This window comes from Canis aureus, chromosome 16 (genome assembly GCF_053574225.1).
Source record: "Canis aureus isolate CA01 chromosome 16, VMU_Caureus_v.1.0, whole genome shotgun sequence".
In the NCBI taxonomy this organism is placed as follows: domain Eukaryota; kingdom Metazoa; phylum Chordata; class Mammalia; order Carnivora; family Canidae; genus Canis; species Canis aureus.
In genome coordinates, this window is record NC_135626.1 from 23,078,421 (window position 1) to 23,090,827 (window position 12,407).

Below are 12,407 nucleotides of genomic sequence, written 5' to 3' on the forward strand. Positions count from 1 at the left end.
AGAGGCAGAGACACAGGCAGAGGGAGAAGCAGGCTCCATGCAGGGAGCCCGACGTGGGACTCGATCCTGGGTCTCCAGAATCAGGCGCTGGACAGAAGGTGGTGCTAAACCGCTGAGCCACCCGGGCTGCCCATTAACTGAGCTTTAAAAAAATTTTTTTTAAATAAAAGGACAGGATATTTCACCTTTTCTATGTGAGAGTTTTTAGAGAGCGCCTGTGTGATGAATCAAGTCCAGAGAACAGCAGCTTGTTTCATACATCCCTCTGCAGAGCCACTGGCCCGGGCGTCCCGCCTCCGGTTTCCAAGCGAAACCCGCCTGTCTCCAAGGCTACGGAGCTCGCCGCCGTTCAGGTTCTCCCGCGCGCGGGGATGACGGTTCGCGGCGAGGTTCTCTGACGTCAGAGTTTCCTGTCCACCATCTTTGTCCCTGGCAAAGTGGGTTTTGCGCAGTGGCTCAGACCTGGAGAAGGAGTCGTGACGTGCAGGAAACCATTACACCACCACTCGGGCCGTGCTCTCTGGCTGCTGCCGCCACCCCCGCCCTTGCCTCCGGTGAGTTCGAGGCGGCTAACTTCGGGGTGTGTCCCTCATTGATTGCGGGGGGGGGACCCCAGGTTGCCTTGGAGGCTGGCAGGGGGAAGAGGGAATCCTAGGAGCGTGACCGTTGAGGATGGAGTGAGCCGTCGGGTGTGACCGTTGTGAGGAAGAGGGTCGGAGAAAGGGAGTCCGCCGCTCTGTCGTGGCGAGGGAATCCTCGGGTGTGGCTGCTGGGAGTCGGGGGCACCGGAGGGAAGATCATGTTCGAGGTCGGAGGTTAGGGCCGGAGGCCGGGGTGCGGCCAGTAGAGGCCGAAGGCGAGAGATGTTCCGTCTTCCCCGCTTGGCGTCCCCTCTGAGGCTGGGACATGCCCAGCTAAGGAAAAAGGGAGCGGGATTCCCCCACAGGTTTGTCCATTGACGGGCAAAACTCGCCAGTTTCCCGTAATTCGGGGTTAAGCGACACCTCTCTCCCACCTCGTAATGGAGGACTACATCCCTACGATGTTGACCCCCCCCCCCCCGGGGTGGGGGCAGAAGAGGAATTCCTGACGCTGGAGGGAAGAGAAGAGAAGAGGAAGCAAGTAGGGGTAAATCTTAGCCCAGAATTTTTTTCTTTCCGGGCTCAGCTGGAATGATCTGGTTTGAGAAGTGCTGTAGAGGTAAAGAAACCGGAATGTCCTGTTTATTTCCATGTTCTTTGAATCCGAAGAATTAATTTGTGCCGTTTGTTTTCAGAGCAGTCTTCTACCTGGGGAGAGAGGCTTTTATCGAACTCACCTGGCCTTTTCTTTCTGGAGCAGTGTGCATCAAGTGTTGATGCTTCATTAAACTTTTTTCTTTTTTTTTTTTAAAGAAGTGTGTCTTATTTTTAACATTTCTTTTTAAAAGGTTTTATTTATTTGGGAGAGAGCATGCACAAGCTAGGGGGAGAGGCAGAGAGAGAGGGAGAAGCAGACTCCCCCCGCCCCCAAGCAGGGAGCGCGAGGTGGGGCTTGATCCAGGACTTGGAGATCATGACCTGAGCGGAAGGCAGACGCTTAACTGACTGAGCTACCCACGCGCCCCAAGAAGTGTGTTTTAAATGCCAGATACTGTTTTGATGATCATTTCGGTTTAAAAGAAAAAGAAAATGCCACATGTTTAGAAAAGGCGGGATGACCAAGAAGGTGGTCTCAAGGAGGAACAATTTAAATGATTTAATTACCTTTCTGGAAGTGTATTGCTTAGCCTCAGGGTACACTTAAGAGTAGTAATAGAAAGCAGCGGATGGAGGAGATGCAGCTGTACAAGAAAACGTGTAACACATTCCAGTGATGACTAAGCATGGTGGTAAAGTGAGAACTGTTTGCAGGTATCTTAACAATTTAAACTCCCAGGGAAGCAGAAAGGATAGTGTGTTCTGTAAACAGCCTCACTGGAAAGTTGGGTGGTAAAATTAACACAAAAGCTAACATTCTGTGAGTTAAGAGAGACTCAAGAAAAGCCTACTTCATCTTTTTTTTATCCCCCCCCCCCTTAAACATCCATATTTTAAGATACTACATTTTTATGCACAGGTTTGACCTAAGCTGAGCAAAAAATGAATTAGATACCATACCTTCTTCTTTCTTCCTTCTTATAGGCTTAAGTTTTCCAGGGTTTTGGTATTTCGGTTAAGAATTGGGTGTAAAACTTGGGGCACCTGGGTGGCTCGGTTTGTTGGGTATCTGGCTTCAGCTCAGGTCATGGCCTTGGGGTCCTGGGATCCAGCCCCGTGTCTGACTTTTGGTCAGTGAGGAGTCTACATGTCCCTCTGCCCCTTGCTCATTCTTTCTCTTAAATAAAATCTTAAAAAAAATATCTGATGTAAAACTTTAGAACTTCTTTCTTATTGTATAATATTAACATTACTATGTAGCCTGCCATAGTTAAATAGAAATCACAAATGTGGGGGTGCCTAAGTGGCTTAGTCGGTTAATCCTTCAACTCTTGATTTCTGCTCAGGTCGTGATCTCTGAGTCATGAGGTCAAACTCATGTCAGGCTTCAGGTTCAGCAGTGTCTGCTTGTCCCTTTCCCTCTGCTTTTCACATGCACTTTTTCTCTAAAATTTTTTTAATAAAGATTATTTATTCATGAGAGAGACAGAGACACAGGCAGAGGGAGGAGCAGGCTCCATGCAAGAAGCCTGATGTGGGACTCAATCCTGGGACTCCGGGATCACGCCCGGAGCCAAAGGCAAATGCTCAACCGCTGAGCCACCCAAGCATCCCTTCTCTCTCTAAATTAAATAAATCTTAAAAAAAAAAAAAGGAAAGAAAAAGAAATTGCAGAGGTGTCTGTTGTAATTAGATGTCTTGTGATTTTTTATGAACTAAATGATAATGGAAGGCACTATTACCTTTGCATTGAAATATCTAATTATTGGAATATTTGAAATCTCAGAGTCTCACCCTTGTAATAAAAGATGTCTGAATGACCATTTTGCTCTCTAATTGGGTTAACTCCAGCCAGTTTTTAGCTATGAGCACCAAACTGTGTAAAGCCTAACTCTGTAAAAGAAGGGATTTAGTGGCCTCTCCAAGTCTAATTTAGGTGCTATTTCCCAAAGAGCCATTTGAAATTGACCCTATTAATTTTTTTCTGGCCTCTTTTTCTTTAGGGGCACTGTGAGGAGGGAGGAATAGAAGGGTCTTTCACAACCTATATTTGGTTGAAACTAGGTTATGTTATATCCATATATATCATCCTGTGCAGGGAGGCATTCTCTGAAAATGCAGTGACATCACACTCCAAGTGAGAACAAGTAAGAGTGAGTGCATGCTTTCCAAACTGTGGCAGCTTTGTCGTGTAGCAGTATTCCTAGGCCATACTGCAGGTCTTGCAACAGTCAGTGTGTAGTGTGATCTGGTGGGTGGGTGGGTGGTGTGAGTTCAAATTCCATGATGGCTTTGCTTCTTCCTGGGGTTCTGTTGTAGCAACAAAAAGAAAAATTTTTTTCCAAGAGGAGCTTGATTTTTGAGGCTCTTCAGTGAATATTTGACTTTTTTTCCCCCCAGCTCTATCTTGGCTGCTTTTCTTTGCCTTCTAATGCAGGCTACAGTTTTCACCATCCTGTGTTTTGGAGAATCTGGTTATGTTATCTCTGGCATGTGATTATCTCATTTAAAAAATGCATATGTAATTTTTTGAAGTGTAATGCACATAACATAAAATTAACCATTTTAAAGTGAACAGTTCAGAGACAGTACATTCACAGTGTTGTGCAACTACCACTTCTCCCACTTGTTTTTGTTTAGACTATTTTTATTTTTCTTGGAGTTTTCTTTTGGCTTAAGGCAGGAACTGACTTAATACAATGTTTCCCTGTGGATAGGGGTAAGGGATATTTTATTACTGTTGTTTACCACAGTGGAAGCTAAAAGAGATAGGTTTCTCCCTTTCTTTAAGAGCAGAGATTCTTAATTTAGGATCTAAGATTACTGGACTCTTTTCCCTGAAAGTTTGTGGTTGGATACATTATTTAAGAACACAGTGCTCACAATGAATAGGACAGAAATACATTCCTTGACAATGAAATTTAAGGGAGATAGTGAAATGTGTGGGTCACTAATAAGGGTAGAATTTAAGACGAGGTTAATTTTATGTTTAACAGTCTGGTTAATTAAGGCTCCCCTTAAGGATTTAATATGTGTAAATGTGTATGAGATCTATAGAAAACAATAATTTTTGTGCCCCTTTTCAAAGAAACTGGATGAAAAATTTTGTTTTCAAGCAGATTTTTTTAGATCCTAAGTAAGTTTTAAGTTTTGAGGATTCCATGGACTTAAAATGGCATAGTAACATCCTAGACAGACCATAATGGCCTTGAGCTATGGCTCTCCTGTCTAATAATCATTTCTGTATACCAGTTTCTCTCTTTGTATATATGAGTTCTTACATGATAACTTCAGATTTATTCCAGATCTGTTATGTGAAGGACTCTTTTCTTCAGTTTGCCGTTTCACATTTAGTGTACATTGTGAATAGATTAAATGATTATAGTGTTCTTTGAATTTTTGCTAGAAAGGCATTATGAGGGACTCCTGGGTGGCTCAGTGGTGGAGTGCCTGCCTTCGGCCCAGAGCGTTGTCCCAGAGTTCCGGGATCGGGTCCCGCATCGGGTTCCCTGTGTGGAGCCTGCTTCTCTCTCCGCCTGTGTCTCTGCCTCTCTCTCTATGTGTCTCATGAATAAATAAATAAAATCTTTTTTTTTTTTAAAGAAAGACATTATGAAAATATTGCATAAGGCAAATCCCTGTTACAGGTTAATTTTTAATTATAAGAGCTATCAAAATGGGAATTTGTGTATTCTGTAATATTTGTGAGTTCTAGCTCACATCTTTTAAGAAATAATTTTGTGAAATTCTAGTACAACCTAAAGCATTCTTGCATAAGGATCAGGACTGTAAATAGTAGTGACTTTTAAAGATCTCAGCTGAGTCTAATTTCCCTTAGGCTATCCAAGTAGCACATTTTAGAGATCAGATTTGAGCCAGGCTTTTTTCATTATTTCATGTTTATTTGGCTCTTTTTCCTTTTCCTTAATTACAGTGATTTATTGCTTAGATCTTTTCTCTCTCATCCATATTTACTGTTGTTTGCCAAATGTGGTATTGCTCAAGTTTGCCAAATGTATTATCACTCATGTCGTTTTGGCCTGACAATAATGAGCAGGTGCCAGGCATCAGTCCCAAATCTGGTAGTAAGTATTGTTAATGAGGATGGTAAGGAAGAAACACATTTTTGAGTGCTGAAGAAATATTATTAAATGAAAATTTTAATACATTTAAAGATATCAAGTACCTTGGACAAAGTCGTAAGTGTGACTTAAATCAGAAAACATTGTCTAATTATTTGGGGGAGAAATGTGACCAGTCATTTTTGCCATTTTTGTTTCACTAGTGGAACCATGTGTCAGAGTAATTCTCCGGGGAATTGGAACAGAAGCATTAAATTTGAGGCTGGGATCCATGGTCTTTTAAGTTTTAACACCAGTTCTGATTGTCTTTTATATGCAATGTGACTGGATAATCTTTTTTTTTTTTTGCCTTGTTTTTAACTGTAAAGTATATTATTTATTATTTGGGAATGCTTTTGGGCTAGGTATAGATTGTTGCAAGTATGAAAACTATAATAAATCCATGTGCAAGGTATATTTGTCTCTAGATACCTGTTGTGAGGCAGCCCGGGTGGCTCAGTGATTTAGCGCTGCCTTCAGTCCAGGGCCTGATCCTGGGGACCCAGGATGGAGTCCCATGTCCGGCTCTCGGCATGGAGCCTGCCTCTCCCTCTGCCTCTCTCTCTCTCTGGGTCTCTCATGAATAAATCTTTAGGAAAAAAAAAAAAAAAAGATACTTGTTGTGAAAGAATATCGTCCTATTAATGTAGGCTCTTTATTCTGAGAGAAATTACTTTTTTTCAAGAGATTCATGTAAAAAACAAAACAAAAAAACAAACAGAAAAAGAGATTCATGTAATGGTGAATAGGTTGGCACAATTATCTTCTCTTTCAGCCTTACCATTGCTTCAGGATATGTGCTTTGGAATGACCCCATCTTGAGTAGGAAATAAATCAGATTTTCCTGAATGGAAAGTAGTGGAGAGAGCTTTCAAAACTTTTTCTTATTTTAAATATTTGAGCGCCTAATTGGAGATGTATTTGCAGAAAGGTCTAGCTTTAGGTCTTGGAGGCTTTGAAGAGATAATTATGGATAAAATTACAAGGCCACAATAGGTTTAGATTATTAGTGCATTCCAGTTAGCCTATGGATTTTGCTCTGGTTAGATCTTGAGGCAAGAGTTACGTTCTTAATTATCTTAGCATCCCTTGAGTCACCAATAATGGTGGTAAGGAAGAAAATACTCATTTGAGTATAGAAATTCTTATAAATGGTCTTAAAATTAATCAAATGTCTGCTGGACATAAATCATTTGGATAAAGATTTTTTTTTTCTCGTTGAAGGTGCACAATAAAGATCCAGAACCATGACTGACTCCAAGTACTTCACAACCAATAAAAAAGGTAAGTATGAAAACTTGAAAAAAAAAAAAAAAAAGAAAACTTGATCAAAGAACTTTGAGCTCTTTTGAGAAGTTTCTCCAAAAGTTGTGGTGTGAGATTGTTCCACCTAGAATGTTCCTGACATCTTCAGTTATACATATTGTTGACTGTCTCATTGCGGAGCCTATTATTTATACAGAAAAGTGTCTTTGAATAAATTATTAAAGGATAGATTTGTAGACATAGGACTGTGATGCACATCATTTTGATTTGAAGGTTCTATTATGGTAAAATGATGAACTCCAACTTTGATCCATTGAAGATTGGTAGATCTGGGGAAGGCAGAAGAGGAAAAAGCAGAACATTCATTCTTTTTTTTTTTTTTTCTTGGAAATAACTTTATAACAAAGACTATTAATATAGATCGTGCAAAAGTGAAAATGCAAGTTTTCTTTCTGTTTCTGTTCCTGAGGTGAACTCAGGGTGTATCCTTAGTCTTTTTCTGTGCATATAAATGCAGGTATTAATCCATATGATTAAATAGTTTTTTATTTTTTTATTTTTTTAAAGATTTTGCTTATTTATTCATGAGAGACAGAGACAGAGACAGAAGGAGGCAAGCAGAGACACAGGCAGAGGGAGAAGGAGGCTCTATGCAGGGAGCCTAATGTGGGACTTGATCCTGGGACTCAAGGATCATGCCCTGGGCCAAAGGCAGGCACTAAACTGCTGAGCCACCAGAGATCCCCAATAGTTTTTTATCTTTAACAAAAAGGGACATGTAACAGTACATAGAAACTTGATATTTTATATCCTTCCATATAGATCTACCTCATTCTTTGTTTGGGCTTTATATAGATATTTTTTGTTGTTAAGATTTTATTTGAGAGAGAGTGAGAACAAGCAGGGAAGAGGGACAGAAGGAGAGAGAGAGAAAAGCAGATCCCCCCTCTCCTCTCCTCTCATCTAAGCAGGGAGCCAGATATGGGGCTTGATCACTGGACCTGGAGATCATGACCCGAGCCGAAGACAGATGCTTAACTGACTGAGCCACCCAGGCGCCCCCAAATACATTCTTTGTACTTAAAACAGGGAACCTCTAGAGTCAATTCCAGGATTTTTAAGTCACAGACTGGATTACTTGAAAATAGCTTTGAATTTATTAACCTCATTGTCTTTGTCATCAGAAATATAATACTGGTTTACAGGGTGCTTGGGTGGCTCAGTCATTTGAGCATCCAACTATTACTTTTGGCTCAAGTCTTGATCTTGGGGTCATGAGCTTGCCCTGCATCAGCCTCTGTGCTGATTGTGGAATCTGCTTACAATTCTTTCCCTCTCCCTTTTCTGGCATGCATGTGTTTTGTATTTAGCAGTCTTATATTTACTTAAGTATTCTGGGCATGACACCAACTGTCATTCCTCTTACTCTCTAACAACTTTCCTTCTCAGATGGATCTTTTCACCTCCCTTCCAGAGGCTGAAATATGATACTAGTGGATTATAACCCATTGAAAAATACATACATATATATATATATACACACACACACACACATAAGTTATAGAATTGATTCAGGTAAGAGTTATCAGTGAATGCTAAAATGACTAGCAGGTGGAAGTTTGATGAGAAACAAACAGGATGTTTAAATAGTCTCAAAATTTCCTTTCACAAATTATTAATTATAAAGGAAAAAATAACTTTACAATGCCGGAACCTGTTTACTCCCTTAACCAAGTCTTCAATGTTAACATCATCAGTAATGGGACACATTAGCATTATTTGTCTCTGATGTCATGTACTGAGAAGAATATAACATCCCCTAAGAATTACGCTTATCAAGATGCATAATCTCAGAGTATAATCATGAGGGAACACCCATAACATGCCCAAACTGAGGGCATTCTATAAAATAACTGCCCGATAGCTTTAAAAAATCGTATCATGAAAGACAAAGCCGAAGAACTGTTTCAGATTAAAGAAGACTCAAGAGGGCAGCCCCCGTGGCGCAGCGGTTTAGTGCCGCCTGCAGCCTAGGGTGTGATCCTGGAGACCTGGGATCGAGTCCCATGTCGGGGTCCCTGCATGGAGCCTGCTTCTCCCTCTGCCTGTGTCTCTGCCTCTCTCTCTCTCTCTCTCTCTCTCTCTCTCTCCCCCCCCTCCCCCTCTCCCTCCCCCTCCCCCCCCCCCCCGTGTGTGTGTGTGTGTGTGTGTGTGTGTGTGTGTGTGTGTGTGTGTGTGTCTATGAATAAAATCTTAAAAAAAAAAAAAAAAGGACTCAAGAGACATGACAATAAATCTAACATATGACCCTGGATTGGATCCTGGCCTAAAGGGAATGGTGGTAAAATTGCTATGAAGGACATTATCAAAACCTGCAGCTAATAAAGGAGAATATATGAGCACCTGGCTGGCTTAGTTGGTGGAGCATACAACTCTTGATCTTGGGGTCATGAGTTTGAGTCCCACATTGAGTGTAGAGATTACTCAAACTCTTAAAAAAAAAAAAAAAAAATAGGAGGGCACACTGTGGTGCCCTGGAGTGAGCAAAGAGCACCAAAACATTTTCTAGAAAGTGCAAACATATCTGTCCTGTTCTGGGCATTTGGAGTTACATAGGGTAAACAAGTTCTTCTATTACAATATGGAAAACTCACATAGTGAGTTTCTTCTTTTTGTCATCTACTAGTCAGTGGCTTTCAACCTTGTCTACACATTGGAATTATCCAGGTAAATGTAAAACAATACTAATTATCTAAGTCCTTGCAACTGAGATACCCTGATTTCATTGTTCTGGGATATGGCCTGGGTGTGGGATTTTTTTTTTTTAAAGATCCCCACCTTTCTCTCATCTGTGGCCAAGATTGAGAACCATGTTAGCTGCTAGCCGTGTTTGGTAGATTTGATTAGGGGGTGGAGGAAAGGAAAAATTTAAGAATTTAATAAAGTTATGAGTATGAGATACCATGTCTCACTTGTTGCACTCTTTGGCTCCTACCAGCTTCTTCCCTATCTTCCTTATTTACACTTCAGAAAAACCATTAACCCTGCTTGTCATTCATTTTCAGCTTTTTTTTTCTTTCTTTTTTTTTTTTTTTTTGATTCTCTGAAATAGTACTTCTTCTGTTAACATTTTGTGTTCTTTGATGACCAAGATGTCTATGTTGACATAAAAAGATCCCTATCTTCCTTGTTTACACTTCAGAAAAACCATTAACCTTGCTTGTCATTCATTTTCAGCTTTTTTTTTTTTTTTTTTGATTCTCTGAAATAGTACTTCTTCTGTTAACATTTTGTGTGCTTTGATGACCAAGATGTCTAGGACATAAAAAGGTGTTATTTATTTATTTATTATTTTTAAAAAGGTGTCATTTAAAAACTCACCTAACTCGGAGCGCTTGGGTGGTTCAGTCGGTTAAGCATCTGATTCTTGGTTTTGGCTCAAGTCATGATTTCAGGGTTGTGGGGTTGAGTCCTGATCATCGGGCTCTACACTCAGGGAGTCTGCTTGAGAGTCTCTCCCTCTTTTTTTCCCCCTTCTTCCTCTAAAATAAATACATCTTTAATAATAATAATAATAATAATAATTAAAAAAAAAGAAACATCACCTAACTCTTCAAACCTTCTCTTATAATGAGTCCTGGTAACCCTTTTTCATTCAGGTATTTGTAAAAGTTTAAGACCTGCAGATTGAATCACAGCTGGTAAATACCATATTTTAAAAAATGGACATGGGCAGCCCCGGTGACACAGCGGTTTAGCGCCGCCTGCAGCCCAGGGCATGATCCTGGAGACCCTGGATCGAGTCCCACGTCAGGCTCTCTGCATGGAGCCTGCTTCTCCCTCTGCCTGTGTCTCTCCCTCTCATTCTCTCTCTGTATCTCTATGAATAAATAAATAAAATCTTAAAAAAAAAATGGATAGACTGTGTTCCTTCTACTTCCTGCAACACCCACCAGAACTGCCACTGGAGCATATTCCTTAAGGTTATGCTAGAATTGGAATAGTTTCAGTTACATCCTGTTTTAATTCTTCAGCTCCTGGCTGCTGTTCACAGTTCAGACTTTTGAAACCCTGCTGCTTGTCCTTTACTGTTCCTAGAAGTAAATGATGGGATCCCTAAGAGCTAGATTTGGCAGCAGAGGACTTGATGGAGAGGAGAATGACTCTTAAGGGCCCAGCTTTTCTGGCTATGGTATTTTTGCAGTTGTTGATTAAATAAAACTGATTTTTGTAACTTTAATTTGTTTGCCTTGTTGGCAGTGGATATTGACATAACAACAGGCTTTTTTAGTGCTCGACATCTGTGTTTCTTACCAGTTTCATCCTTCCCATATAAAGGATTTAGCAGATTCCATAGTTTGCTATCCCCACTGTTTCTATGCTGGTGAATGAGATCTAGTTAAAATGAACATCAAGCGGAGTCATAAACATGGCAGTATTGTTGAAGAGTTTAAGGGTATAGATGGAAAGTTGAACTGAAAGTAGCCAGCTTGTTTTTTTTTTTTTTTTTTTTTAATGGGCTTAGTGGTGTATTTTCTTCTTTATTTTGTTTTTCTTTTAATTTTGTTTATTTATTCATGAGAGACACACAGAGAGGCAGAGACAGACAGAGGCAGAGGGAGAAGCAGGCTCCATGCAGGGAGCCCGACGTGGGACTCGATCCCGGGACTCCAGGATCACGCCCCGGGCCGAAGGCAGGCACCAAACCGCTGAGCCACCCGGGCTGCCCTCTTCTTTCTTTTAAAACCAGTTGAGGACTATTACCTTCTTTAAAAAAAATTTTTTTTTTACAAAGATTTTATTTGGGAGAAAGAGCAAGTGCACAAGCAGGGGGAAGGAGCAGAGGGAGAAGCAGACTCTCTGTTGAGCAGGGAGCGAGATGTGGGGCTTGATCCCAGGACCCTGAGATCATGACCTGAGCTGAAGGCAGATGCTTAACTGACTGAGTCACCCAGATACCCTGTTACCTTCTTTTCTTTCAGCTCCAGCTTTCTGAAGATAGGTGAGCCTGGTCCTTAAGATAGTGATGCCAGACAGCCCTGGCATTTCACAGTGCAGGGCCTGAGCACTCATTCAAGATTGTGCCTTTAAAAATGACTCTGGTTTGTACCATTCTTGAAGCTTCAAGATTATATTTTTTTGTTAGATCGATTGAATAAGATGGAGCCTTGAAGCCCATTAACTTCTTAAAGTGCTAATTAGAGCAGGGATTCTCAGGTCTGGTTGTGTGTTAGAATCACTTGGAGGAACTTTAAAAAATAGGAATGTATGAGTTCTCCTTGATAGGCTGATTTATTTGGTCCAGAGTAGAATCTGAGAATTGTTATTTTTATAAATACCTCCCAGGTAACATTACTGTGTGGCCCACGTCGGAAACCTCTGGATTCAGCAGTCAGGAGACAAGTTCTAAGGGCAGCTCTGTCATGAACTCGCTTTGTGATCTTTGAACCTCAGTTCCCTTTTTTTTTTTTTTTTTTTTTTAAGTTGAGCTTGAGTGAATGAATGTGGATACCTGGAGTCTCTTTGGTTTGAAAACAGATTTGTGAACCTGTTTTGTACCTACATTTATTTTTTCCTTGGGACCTTGAAATTCTGATGGAAGATCATCACTCAGCTTTCATTTCTTCCCTATTGTAGTAAGATATCATGAGATATGTTTTTTTCCCCCACTCCTGTACTTCCTAAGATCTGGATTGCACCTTCCTCTCTGGCCATAACCTCAAAGATGGTATCTTTATCAATGGGTCAAGTAATCTTCTATGGATTTGAATTGTACCTGTCCTGTAATTTTTAAATTCTCTTTAGTTGCTGCCCTGCCTCTGGTCAGCTGTCATTTATTACA

At 40.8% G+C, this 12,407-nt stretch overlaps 1 protein-coding gene across 1 annotated transcript in view; it reads left to right on the top strand.

Annotated features, from left to right (window-relative positions):
• The first annotated feature begins 428 nt into the window (after positions 1 to 428).
• AP2B1 (adaptor related protein complex 2 subunit beta 1) overlaps positions 429 to 12,407 on the top strand; it is a 131,746-nt gene continuing 119,767 nt past the window's right edge. The window contains exons 1-2 of the mRNA XM_077852219.1: positions 429 to 554; positions 6,524 to 6,583. Coding sequence (XP_077708345.1) covers positions 6,547 to 6,583 — 37 coding nt within the window. The 5' untranslated portion in view covers positions 429 to 554; positions 6,524 to 6,546. The remainder of the gene's footprint in view (positions 555 to 6,523; positions 6,584 to 12,407) is intronic.